The following is an 11,861-nucleotide window of genomic DNA, read 5'->3' as shown; positions in this document are numbered from 1 at the left end:
CCCGCCTCGCCGTCCCCACCTTCCCGGGCCGGTTTCCCAGGCTGGCCCAGCCCCAGGGTGGTGCCAGGGGGCCGCCCCAGGGTGCTGTGGCCCCGGGCTCGCCCTGGGGCCGGGCCGGGCCGCCCCACGCGGCCCCCGGGGACGCGCGAAGGGGCCGGAGGCGCGACGGACGGCCCGCCTGCCCCACGCCGCCGTGCGAGCGGCCCCGCCGGAAGCCCATAGGAAGCTGTTGGAAGCAGCTCCGGAGGTTCTCGGCGGTGGCGGCCTCCGCGGCATTTCCTGCGGAGGCCGGCGCTCCGGGCTCGGCTTCCCGCGGGGCTGCTCGGGGTGTCCCCCCGCCAGCAGTGCCAGCGCCGCGCTGACGTCCCGCTCTGTCCCCGCAGTGTGCACCGGCACCGACATGAAGCTGCTGCGTCCCTCCAGCCCCGAGAGCCACTACGAGACCCTGCGGCACCTCTACCAGGGCTGCCGCGTGGTGCAGGGCAACCTGGAGCTCACCTACCTGGCCCCCGATGCTGACACCACCTTCCTCAAGGTGAGCTGGCTGGGGACACCCCGAGGTGGCCGGGGACGCCCCGAGGCGGTGGCACGGCCRGGGACCCCCCGGGCGCCACGCCGGAGGCCCTCACGCGCCGCCCCTCCGTCCCCAGGACATCAAGGAGGTGCAGGGTTACGTGCTCATCGCCGAGAACCAGGTGAGCCGCCTGGAGCTGCAGAGCCTGCGCATCATCCGGGGCACGCAGCTCTTCGAGGAGCGCTACGCCCTGGCCGTGCTGGGCAACGCCGGCCCCGCGGGCGCKCCGGGGCTCCGCCAGCTCGGCATGAGGCACCTCACAGGTGGGTGCTGGGTGCCTCACCGGGCCTGGGTGCTTGRGGGTGCCGGGGGGTGCTGGTCCCTGCTTGGGGCTGAATGTTCGGGCTGGGCATCTCTGCCTGAGACTGGGTGTCCCCATGGGGCTACCAGCCCCCTCTGGTCCCTTGTCCAGGATTGAGTGTCCCCRTGGAGCTGCGGGTCCCCACCTGGGGCTGGGTATCCCCGTTGGCCCCTGCCCAGGGATGGGTTTCCCCATGGGGCTGCCAGCCGCCCGGTGGTCCCTGCCCGGAACAGTGAGTGTCCCCACAAAGATGCTCGTCCCCACTGGTCCTTGCTGATCCCTGTCCCGGGCTGGGTGTCCCTGTAGGGCTGGGTTTCCCCACGGGGATAGGTGTCCCCTCTGGGTCGCCTGGGCTGGGTCTCCCCATGAAGCTGATGGTCCCCGGGTGTCCCCACGGCGCTGTCAGTACCCCGCTGGTCCCTGCCCAGGGCTGGGTGTCCCCGCAGGGCTGGCTGCCCCTGCGGGGCGGGCGCTGGGGCCGGGTGCTCACGCCGGTGGCGGTGCCYGCACAGAGATCCTGAAGGGTGGGGTGCGCATCGAGAGGAACCCCCAGCTCTGCTTCCAGGAGACCATCCTCTGGGCCGACATCCTGCACCGGCACAACGAGCTCCGTGGCGAGACCCACGTGGAGAGCACCCGCAGCCGCAGCTGTGAGCCCCACGCCGGGCCGGGAGGGGGGGGGACGTCCTGGGGGAATGGGGCGGGCAGGGGTCCTACCTGCTGGGAGCTGCGGCATCGCCGGGGTGCTGTTCCCACGGGGTGCCTGGGGCAGGATGCGGAGGCCGCTCATGTTCCCCCGCCTCGGCCAGGTCCTGACTGCCGGGAGCTGTGCACGGAGGGGCACTGCTGGGGCGATGGGCCGCAGGACTGCCAGACACGTGAGTATGGCGCCTGGAGCCAGCCCTGGCTGCGGGAACCCCCAAAATCCCTGCCCCTCAGCTGAACCGAATCCCTGCCCTGTGCATCCCTAAAACCTCTGCCTTGGGGATCCCCACCTGCTTCCACAAATCCCTGCCACAGAGACCCCTGAATTCCCTGCCCCATGAATGCCCCATTTACCCCCCAAAGCTTTCAGGGCTCCCCACTGATCCCTGAGCCCAGGACCCCCCTTCCCCCCCAGGTCCCTGTGCCCCCCAGCTCCAACATGGCGGGGCGGGGGAATCCCTGGGCCGGGGTGGGTCTGGCAGACCAGCACCTAGGGTGAGGCTGGGGTGGAGGATCCAGTCCTATGGCCTCAACTCCTGGCAAAGGGTGGAGGGCCCCCAACGTCCCTCCTCTCACGAGGGGAAGCCCAAGGGGGTCCCTGTCCCCACCGTGTCCTTCTTCTCCCCCCTAGTGACCAACAGCATCTGCCACGGGTGCCCCCGCTGCAAGGGCACGAAGCCGACGGACTGCTGCCACGAGCAATGTGCCGCAGGCTGCACCGGCCCCAAGCACTCCGACTGCCTGGTGGGCACCGGGGCCGGGGGGGCGCGGGGCTGGCAGGGGGCTCCTGGGGAGCAGGCTGGGGGTTATTAGAGGTCTCTGGGGTAAAAGGTCTCACTGTAGCCCCTCATGCCCCAGGCTTGCCTGAACTTCAACCGGAGCGGGATCTGCGAGCTGCACTGTCCCCCCCTTGTCATCTACAACTCGGACACCTTCGAGTCGGTGCCCAACCGCGACGGGCGCTACACCTTCGGCGCCAGCTGCGTGAGCCAGTGCCCCTGTGAGTCCTGCGCCGCGCCGGGCGCCGAGCGTGGCTGCGCCGGCCCCCAGCCCTGACCGCCAAGCCCTCCCGCCTTGCCCTAGATAACTACCTGGCGACGGAGGTGGGCTCCTGCACCCTCGTGTGCCCCCAGAACAGCCAGGAGGTGAGCGTCAACAACGTGCAGAAGTGCGAGAAGTGCAGCAAGCCCTGCCCGGAAGGTAAACAGCCTGCGGGGCGCCTGGGCACGGCTCAGGGGACAGCCCCAGGGGTCTGCCTGCATTAACCTGGGGGGCTCTAGGCTCCCTGAGAGGTCCGGGGAATCCCTGGGGGGCCCAGAACTGCTGGRAAGGTCCCCTGTGTCCCTGTAGTGCCAAGGGTTGCGCTCTCCAGAAGGAGCAGGGATTCAGCATTGGGAGGGTCCCTGCAGGGTGTCCCCCACCCTGGGTGTCCCGTCCCCCACCCAGCCCTGCTCTGCCCCCAGTGTGCTACGGGCTGGGCGTGGATTTCCTCAAGGGCGTCCGGGCCGTGAACGCCTCCAACATCCAGCACTTCGCTGGCTGCACCAAGATCTTCGGCAGCCTGGCCTTCCTGCCCGAGACCTTCGCTGGGTAAGCACCCCGCACCCCGCCGCGTCTCCCTGCGGGGTCTGCCGGGACCCACACCAGGACCTGCCCCCCTCCAACCTCCATCCCATCTCCGCCAGCGATCCCAGTACCAACACGGCGCCCTTGGACCCCAAGCTGCTCTGGACCTTCGAGAGCCTGGAGGAGCTGACAGGTGAGAGTGACAGCACTGAGGACAGGGGCCGCCCGGCACAGGGGGGGACGCCCTGGGCAGGCTCAGGGGCGCCCCACCGTGCTGTGACACCGCTCTGCTCCTCACAGGTTTCCTGTACATCGCGGCCTGGCCTCCGAGCCTGCCRGACCTGCGCGTCTTCCAAAACCTGCGCATCATCCGGGGCCGCGTGCTGCACAAGTGAGTGGGCGCAGGGCCGCGCGGGCCCGGGGAGTGAGCGAGCGTGGCCGTGCCCGCTCACCCGGCCCGTGTCTCGCAGTGGGGCCTACTCGCTGACGCTGCAGGACCTGGCCGTGACGGCGCTGGGGCTCCGCTCCCTGCAGGAGATCAGCAGCGGGATGGTGCTCGTCCACCACAACCCCCAGCTCTGCTTCCTCCAGAAGGTTCCCTGGGATAGCATCTTCCGCAACCCCCGCCAGCGCCTCTTCCAGACCCACAACAAACCCCCAGAGCAGTGCGGTAAGGGGGCTGTCCTCCCTCCACTGCGGCCCCGCACGCTGCCCTGCAACCCCTCTGCGCCGCTGGCCCCCAACCTCGGCACCCAGCACCAGAGGAGGGAGAGCCAGCAGCCCCATGGCCCCGGGCAGTAACAGTGCCCCCCTCCAGAGAGCGAGGGGCTGGTTTGCTTCCAGCTCTGTGCCAACGGGCACTGCTGGGGCCCTGGCCCAACCCAGTGCGTCTCCTGCGAGCGGTTCATGCGCGGCCAGGAGTGCGTCGCCTCCTGCAACCTCCTGGATGGGTGAGTACGGGGCTCAGCCTGGCCGGCGGGGAGAAGGGCAGGCCCCCTTCCACCTCCCCGTTGCAGCTGGAGGGGCTGAAGGACTCGTTCCTCGTGCAGAACGGTGCACACTCCTGTCTCCGCACAGAGCTGTCCGGGAACACGCCAATGGGACGCGGTGCCTCCCCTGCCACCCTGAGTGCCAGCCCCAGAACGGCACCGAGACCTGCTTCGGATCAGTGAGGACATGGGCACGGGCTGGGGGCGTCCCCTGTGCAGGGAGGGGCGGCCGTGGCCCCTCTGTGCACGCCAGCGTCCCTCACCGTCCCTCTGCGCAGGAGGCGGACCAGTGCGTGGCCTGCGCCCACTACAAGGACGCCCAGAACTGCGTGCGCAAGTGCCCGAGCGGGGTGAAGGCCGATGCCTCCTTCGTGCCCATCTGGAAGTACCCAGACGAAGACGGCGTCTGCCAGTTCTGCCCCACCAACTGCACGCATTCGTGAGTGCAGGGCCGGCCAAACGCCAGGCACGAGCAGGGAGGCACGGGCAGCTGCTCAGGGGGGCTCTCTGTGTCCCTAGGTGCACGATCCGGGATGAGGATGGCTGCCCTATGGACCAGAAGCCAAGGTACGTGCCCACCTGCCCTGAACCCCACGTCCCACACATCTTGGGTGCTAGGGGGCTCCTCCAGCCAGGAGCCTGCCCCAGACGGGGCAATAGCACAAACAGCATCGTGTCCCCAGGCACCATCCTGGTGCCAGGGGATAGGGCAGGCCAGGCTGCCCCCGTAGCCGCTGTCCCCCTGTCACCTGCTGTCCTGCAGCCAGGTGACGTCCATCATTGCTGGCGTGGTGGGGGCCCTGCTGGTTGTCGTCCTCCTGCTCATCACTGTCGTCTGCGTCAAGCGCCGGCGGCAGCAGGAGAGGAAGCACACCATGCGGCGGCTGCTGCAGGAGACGGAGGTGGGGCGCGCAGAGCCGGAGCCCGCAGCTCTCGCAGCGTGGCCTGACCCTGGGACGGCCGGAGCTGGGCGCTGGGGGGAGCCCAGCAGCAGCACCCCTCACCCATCTGTGCCCCACAGCTGGTGGAGCCACTGACACCCAGCGGGGCCCTGCCTAACCAGGCCCAGATGCGGATCCTCAAAGAGACGGAGCTCAAGAAAGTGAAGGTTTTGGGCTCCGGTGCCTTCGGCACCGTCTACAAGGTGAGGGGCAGGTGGCACCGCCTGTCCATCCCCATCTTCATCCCTGCTCTGCACTCCCTTACCAGCTCCCCCCCTCCAGGGCATCTGGATCCCTGATGGGGAGAGCGTGAAGATCCCCGTGGCCATCAAGGTGTTGCGGGAGAACACGTCACCCAAAGCCAACAAAGAGATCCTGGACGTGAGTGGTGCAGGCGGGTGGGCAGCGGCGGCCAGCGCTGTCCTCGCAGCTCCCCACCCAGCCCAGTCTCCCTTGCCGCTTGCAGGAGGCCTATGTGATGGCGGGGGTGGGCAGCCCCTACGTGTCCCGGCTGCTGGGCATCTGCCTCACCTCCACGGTGCAGCTGGTGACGCAGCTGATGCCCTACGGCTGCCTCCTGGACTACGTGCGGGAGAACAAGGACCGCATCGGCTCCCAGGACCTGCTCAACTGGTGTGTGCAGATCGCCAAGGTAGGACGGGGGATCCAGAGGGACCTGGTGGGGGCGGGGGATACGGCGTGGGCACCAGGGGCCTGGGCCAGCCTGATGCCTGTTGCCCCCCAGGGGATGAGCTACCTGGAGGAGGTGCGGCTGGTGCACCGGGACCTGGCTGCTCGCAACGTCCTTGTCAAGAGCCCCAACCACGTCAAAATCACCGACTTCGGGCTGGCCCGGCTGCTCGACATCGACGAGACTGAGTACCACGCCGACGGCGGCAAGGTGGGGGGCCGGGGGATGCGGGGACCATGCCCTGGGGGGCAAAGTGGTGGGGACCAGGGACCGCATCTCCCCTGGAGCTGCGTCCCCTGGGGATGGCCAGACCCCGCACGCCCGCTCACCTGTCTCTGTCCACCCAGGTCCCCATCAAGTGGATGGCGCTGGAGTCCATCCTCCGCCGGCGGTTCACGCACCAGAGCGACGTCTGGAGCTACGGTACGTCGAGCTGGCCCCAGCCCCGGGCATGGTGCCGAGGGCAGCACGCTGGGGGGCCAAAGGCATCGCTCACCCCCAGCTTCCCCCCCCGGCAGGCGTCACCGTGTGGGAGCTGATGACGTTTGGGGCGAAGCCGTACGACGGGATCCCTGCCCGGGAGATCCCCGACCTGCTGGAGAAGGGCGAGAGGCTGCCGCAGCCGCCCATCTGCACCATCGACGTCTACATGATCATGGTGAAATGTACGGGGCGGGGGGATGCGGCCAGGGCCCCRGGACGAGGCGCCACGGGGACATTCATCCCAGCAGGGAGGGGCCGGTGCGTGGGGGCACCAGCCCTCACGGCACCCGCTTCTGCCCTAGGCTGGATGATCGACTCCGAGTGCCGGCCCAAGTTTCGCGAGCTGGTCACCGAGTTCTCCCGCATGGCCCGGGACCCCCAGCGCTTCGTGGTCATCCAGGTACGCGGGTCCTCAGGGTGGGGGGCCTGCCCCTCACCGGCTCCTCGGGGCAGGACACGGGCACTGACTGCTCCCCTCGCCCCCAGAACGACATGATCGGGCTGCCCAGCTCCATTGATAGCACCTTCTACCGAGCCCTGCTCGAGGAGGAGGACATGGACGACTTGGTGGATGCTGAGGAGTACCTGGTCCCTCACCAAGGCTTCTTCAGCGCCGAGACCTCCACCACCTACCGCAGCCGCATCTCCTCTACCCGCGTACGTGCTCCCTTGCTGGGCAGGGGCCGGGTGCTGGCACGGGGATGGGCTGTCTYGAGCCCTTGTTCCTGACAGAGGGTTTGGGTAACCTGGTGCCAACGGTGCCAGGGCACCTCTGGTGCACAAGGGCACGAGCCAGGGCCAGGCAAGGCTGCAGCCATGTCTGTGCTGGGGGAACACTGGGCGCAAAGTCTCTCACGCTGCCCAGAGGGCCCAGCCCGCCTGCAGACCCCAGACCTCCAGCGTCAGCACCGCGGCCTGGGTGGAAACGGCCCTGGCCCTGGCGCCGTGCCTGACTCCTGTACCCTGTCCCGCACCCAGAGCACCGCAGAGAGCCCGGCGGACGCAGAGAGCGAGGACTTGGCCGCCTTCCCCTTCCCACCCCAGAGCGTGGCGGAGGGGCCGGAGAGCCCCGCTCCGGAGGCGCTGGAGGGGGAAGCCGCAGCCAAGGCAGCCTTGCAGAGCCCGCCAGCGCGGGAGCCCAGCACGCCGCAGCGATACAGCGAGGATCCCACGGGGCTGCCGAGCGACGAGAACGAGGGCCTGGAAAACGATGGCTTTGCCCCCCTGTCCCCCTGCGCTGCCATGCCAGGTAGGAAGGGGTGGGAGGGGGCGGCTGAGGGCTCCTCCGGGGGCTGCGCAYGTTGGACCAGCCCCTGACGCTCCCCTCGTGCCCACAGAGTACGTGAACCAGGCTGGGGAGCCCCGGTCTCCTCCCCGGCACCCCTGTGCACCACCGTCCCCACCAGATAAGCCCAAGGGCCACCAAGGCAAGAACGGGCTCATCAAGGAACCAAAGCACCCCTTCGGGGGGCCCTTTGGCCACGCCGTGGAGAACCCCGAGTACCTGGCGCCCCCCTGCCTGCCCGGCCCCGGCCCCTTCAGCCAGGCCTTCGACAACCCCTACTACTGGAACCAGGACCCCTCCAAGGCCGGCGGTGCCGAGGCCAGCGCCGACGTGACGCCCACAGCCGAGAACCCCGAGTACCTCGGCCTCGCCGACGCCGTCACACGGCCCACGGACGCGGCCGTGTAGGGCCGGGCCACGGCGACCCCCCTTCACTGAGGCAGCTCGGGGAGGGATGGTGTGCAGCGGCCCACGAACACAGGGCTGGGCTGGGCTGGGCGGCGCCCGCGCCAACGCGGCGGGGCTGGCAGAGCCCAGGACCTGCGGGACGGAGCGCGGCAGCGCCTGCGGGGCCGAACGCCCCCCGTGAGCCGGGGGATGGAGCTCAGGCTGTGAGGGGGAGCAGCACAGGGCGCTCTGCCCCGCAGCCAGGACCGGGGCCAGCCCCGCTCCAGCACAGCCTTCCCTTGCCGCCTGCAAGCGCTGAAGAGCTTCAAGCCCACAGGGCCCAGGACCCTTCACACCTGTGCAGCGCGCGTGTCCCGGAGAAGGACAAGGGAAGCCAGAGGCAGCAACGTCCCAGGACACAGCTGAGCAGCCCTCCGCCGGGGCTCCGGAGCTGCCTCTGCCGACGGGAGCCAGTGCTCACAGCACCAGCAGCCGGGGAGCAGCGACCCAGCAGGAGCTGGCTGGGTACACACACACCTCCTCGCCGCTGTGCTATTTATTGCTGTTTTCTACACCTGCTGCTTCCCTCCCCAGCCCCTTTGGGCTCCCTATCTAGCTAACAGCACACATCCCCCTGCCCCAGCAGCACCCCAAAGACTTCATTACTGCTCACATCTCCAGACCTGTCCCAGTTGGAYCCGTGCCGGGAACCTTGCTCACATCACCCTCCCCACCCCGGAGCCCGGGCCAGGCCGGGACACACAGACTTGCACTGAGACCAGGGTGACACAGCCGCCAGGCCTCTGCSTTGGCCCAGACACCTGCTGGATTATTTTGAAGCCGACTGTATCACACCTAGGTGTATATTTGATAATTGTACATTGTTTTTCTACTTCGCTTGTCTGCCTGGTTCCCCCCATTCTCCGGCGTCTGCCCTTTCCCATCGGCAGCTGACACGGGACTGGGGAGCCGTTCCCGTTTCCCAGGGACCAGAGCTTCCCTTCGCCCTGGCCCCACTGGGCTCAGCTCCCACCCAGGGAGGTAAGAGAGGGCAGGACCCACTTACCTGGTGGTAAAGTAAGAGTCTTAAACCCGCCCAGCTGCTGGCCCAGTGCAGGGCACCTGGGAGACAGGGCCTGATGTAACCCTGCTTGCACCCGCCCCCCCCCCCCCCCCCCCCCCCCCCCCCCCCCCCCCCCCCCGCCCCGAGGGACACAGCCGAAGGAGGGCCATGTTTTCCTCTGTCCTTTATTCAGCACCAGGTCACTGGGTTTATACACAGTATAGAATAAATAGGGTGCCCCACCCTCAGCTTGGCACGCGGGCTCCGCGCCAGGGGAGCGGCACCGCCAGCCCCCCCACGCTGGCACTCCCCTGGCACAGCCACACTCCCCCCGGGCTTGGCTGCCCCGTGGCAAAGGGCAGGGTCACAACAGGCGGAGAGCAAGAGCTGAGTGCGAGCGCCTGAGAAAGGGGAGGAGGGGGAAGTGTACGGCTGGTAAATAAACCTCTCGGCTCTGGGGACAGAGCCAAGCAGGGGTTCCCAGGCCCAGACGGGGCAGCCAGTCCCCACTGCCTTTGCACCAGTTTAAACAGTGACAGGAGGGACTTTAATCATTAACGAATCATGCCAAAGTTTACAGAAAGTAAGTGGTTTTCCTCTGCATTAATCTCCTGGAAGGTCTGAATCTGCAAAGTCCCCTGCGTACACCACACTTGGCTCCCGAGGGCTGTGCAGAGCGTTCACGGGCCCCACGGCACAGGGGGCACGCGAGGGTTTGTTGAACTCCCTCAAGACTCCAGCAGTTACGGGAGGAAAACCCTTCRCTGCGCCCGCCCTGCCCCGCTGGGCCCTCTAAGGAGCCCGAGCCCGGAGAGAGGAAAGGGAATGGCAAAGGCAGGCAGGGAAGCGCTCTCCCCGCCTCGGGGGAAGCTAAGCGGTACCACGGTTACACCCTTCAGCGGGCCAGGACGGATGGGGACGCGCCACCCCGGTGCTGCGCCTGGCTACAGCCACGCGGCTGTAACCACCGCGGTCAGCAAGAGCTGCCGCCTGAGGCGACGGCTGCCACGGCAGGGCTGGCCCGGCCCCCCCAGGCAGCGGCCTTCCCGGGGGGCTCCCCACGTGCCCGCGTTCCCCGACGACGTCCCCAGCCACGCAGGGAGCTAAGGGAGGCGGAGAGGAGCGAAACGTGGGGGGGCCCGGGGGAGCCGGCAGGCACTGGGAGGTCCCAGCTCAGCACAGGGACGCGGCCAGGGCTACAGGATGACGCACGGCGGGCGGCTGTTGGTGATTTTCTCGAGCGGTTCCCCATTCCTCGCTCTGCGAATCGCTTCGATCAGCTGAGGAGACAGAGGCGAAGGGGTCGCGCCCACCAGCGCGGGCCGCGTCGCAGACCGGCGCCGTGCGGGGCGCCGCGCCGCTCTGCAGCGCTCACACGTAACAAGGGCGAGGGCGAGACAGCGCCACGGGCCCGAAGCACAGCGACGCCCCATCAGCCACGGCACTGACAGCCAGGCTTTAAGGAGAGGAGCGGAGCCCCCAGAACCTGCCCCGCTTCCCCCGCGCGAGCGGCAGGCCAGGCTCGCGCTGAGGGCGGCTGCTGCCYGGGGAAGGCAGGTGGGACCGAAGCGTGGCAGGAGCACGACGCTTCCCCACCCCCCAAGCTCTGCAGAACTCGTGGGCGATGAAACAGAGACACTRAGAAGCCTCAACGGGGAAAAAAAATGGCCACAGGAGACCTGGCTGCCAAAACAAGCCTCCCTCTAGGGCCTGTCGAACCCGGCTGACACAAGGACCTGGCTGGGCCCCGGTACTTACGTCTTTCTCGTAGGGAAAGCCTCCATTCTCCAGCTTGGAGAAGACCAGCTGCCCATTAATTTCAATCTCGAAGGCACCTTAAAAAYATGCAAAGCCAAGCCGTAAACCCTGCTGCTGCCCGTGCCATGCTGTTAAATCCCAAACCAGCCCCGCAATCATTCCTGTCGCGGCAACGAGCGCCGGAGAGGCGGAAACACGGCGGCTGGGTCCGGGTCATCTCCAGAGCTGCCCGAACGTAGCCTGTGTGGCACGACTGGGCCAGCAGGCACTCGGAGCACGGCCAGAAGAGATGYGGAGGCTTCTGGAGGCTTCTGCCCTGCTCTTGGCAGACTCTAAAAGCCTCTGCGTCCGCAAAGACGCCGGTGAGGGGCTGGGACAGCCCTTGTGACGTGCAGCTGTCACACAAGCAATGCACAAACTGCCCCAGGAGCCTCGATGCACAGCCCAAAATCACAGACTCATCCACACCGTGAGCTTTAAACCCGCTCAGCCCCTCCACCCTCCCTGCACGTTCCTGAGGAACGGCGCTGAGTTTCCCCATGCTGCAACAGGGCCGGGCCCGGGCCTCACCTGTGCCCCCGAGCCTGGACTCGATCTCAATGTCGGGATACTCCTCCTTCACCGCGCTCGCCAGCTCCTGGTACGTTGCCTCGAACCCACAGGGCTCGCTGGATGCRGGGGGAGAAGCAGGTCAGGAACAGGGGCAGACAGGTCACTGGGGGGCCAAGGGGTGAGATAGCACCCCTCACCCTGACACCCCCAGACCCAACACTCTCCTTCCAGCCCCCTCAACCAACGTGGCCCCCCAGCACTGCCGGTTCCCCGCACATCCCTGTGTCCCCTCCCCAAATGCCTCCACCTCCTCAGCCCCTCCCCMAAGTCCCTCTGCGCTCCCCCACCCGTCCCCCTCCAGCCCGGCTACCGGCTCCCCGCCGCCTCCCCTGCACCCTCCAGCCCCCCGAAAAGCCCTGCGGTCGCCTGCAGGCCCCGTCCCCGCCCAGCTCCCCCGGTTCCTGCCCCGAAAGGCCCCTCTCCGCCCCGGCCTGCCCCGCCGCCGGCGCCAGCCCCGGGGGAAGGTGGCCGCGGGCCCCGACAGGGCGCACGGCACGGCACGGCAC

The 11,861-nt window shown here is 68.2% G+C and overlaps 2 protein-coding genes across 2 annotated transcripts; one reads left to right on the top strand and one right to left on the bottom strand.

Annotated features, from left to right (window-relative positions):
* The first annotated feature begins 357 nt into the window (after positions 1-357).
* On the top strand, positions 358-8,814 carry ERBB2 (erb-b2 receptor tyrosine kinase 2). Its single transcript, XM_085320747.1, has 26 exons — positions 358-535; positions 651-837; positions 1,388-1,525; positions 1,685-1,753; positions 2,212-2,324; positions 2,439-2,580; positions 2,664-2,780; positions 3,044-3,170; positions 3,266-3,339; positions 3,447-3,537; positions 3,617-3,816; positions 3,964-4,096; positions 4,224-4,314; positions 4,414-4,574; positions 4,655-4,702; positions 4,899-5,037; positions 5,157-5,279; positions 5,359-5,457; positions 5,543-5,728; positions 5,822-5,977; positions 6,115-6,190; positions 6,286-6,432; positions 6,553-6,650; positions 6,737-6,907; positions 7,229-7,499; positions 7,588-8,814. Exons 1-26 carry the CDS (start codon positions 401-403, stop codon positions 7,941-7,943), a joined length of 3,648 nt encoding a protein of 1,215 aa, XP_085176873.1. The 5' UTR covers positions 358-400; the 3' UTR covers positions 7,944-8,814.
* A 338-nt stretch (positions 8,815-9,152) lies between these two features.
* On the bottom strand, positions 9,153-11,419 carry MIEN1 (migration and invasion enhancer 1; the record flags this gene model as incomplete). Its single annotated transcript, XM_085320754.1, has 3 exons — positions 9,153-10,265; positions 10,744-10,820; positions 11,314-11,419. Coding segments are annotated over 3 exons (267 nt in total), but the record flags the coding sequence as incomplete, so codon positions are not given.
* Between the last annotated feature and the right edge of the window lie 442 nt (positions 11,420-11,861).

Source organism: Rhea americana, unplaced genomic scaffold (assembly GCF_003343005.1).
Source record: "Rhea americana isolate MKP2758 unplaced genomic scaffold, rheAme1 scaffold_655, whole genome shotgun sequence".
NCBI lineage: Eukaryota > Metazoa > Chordata > Aves > Rheiformes > Rheidae > Rhea > Rhea americana.
Note: the sequence above shows the minus strand (reverse complement) of the source record. Positions and strands in the feature narration are given on the sequence as shown.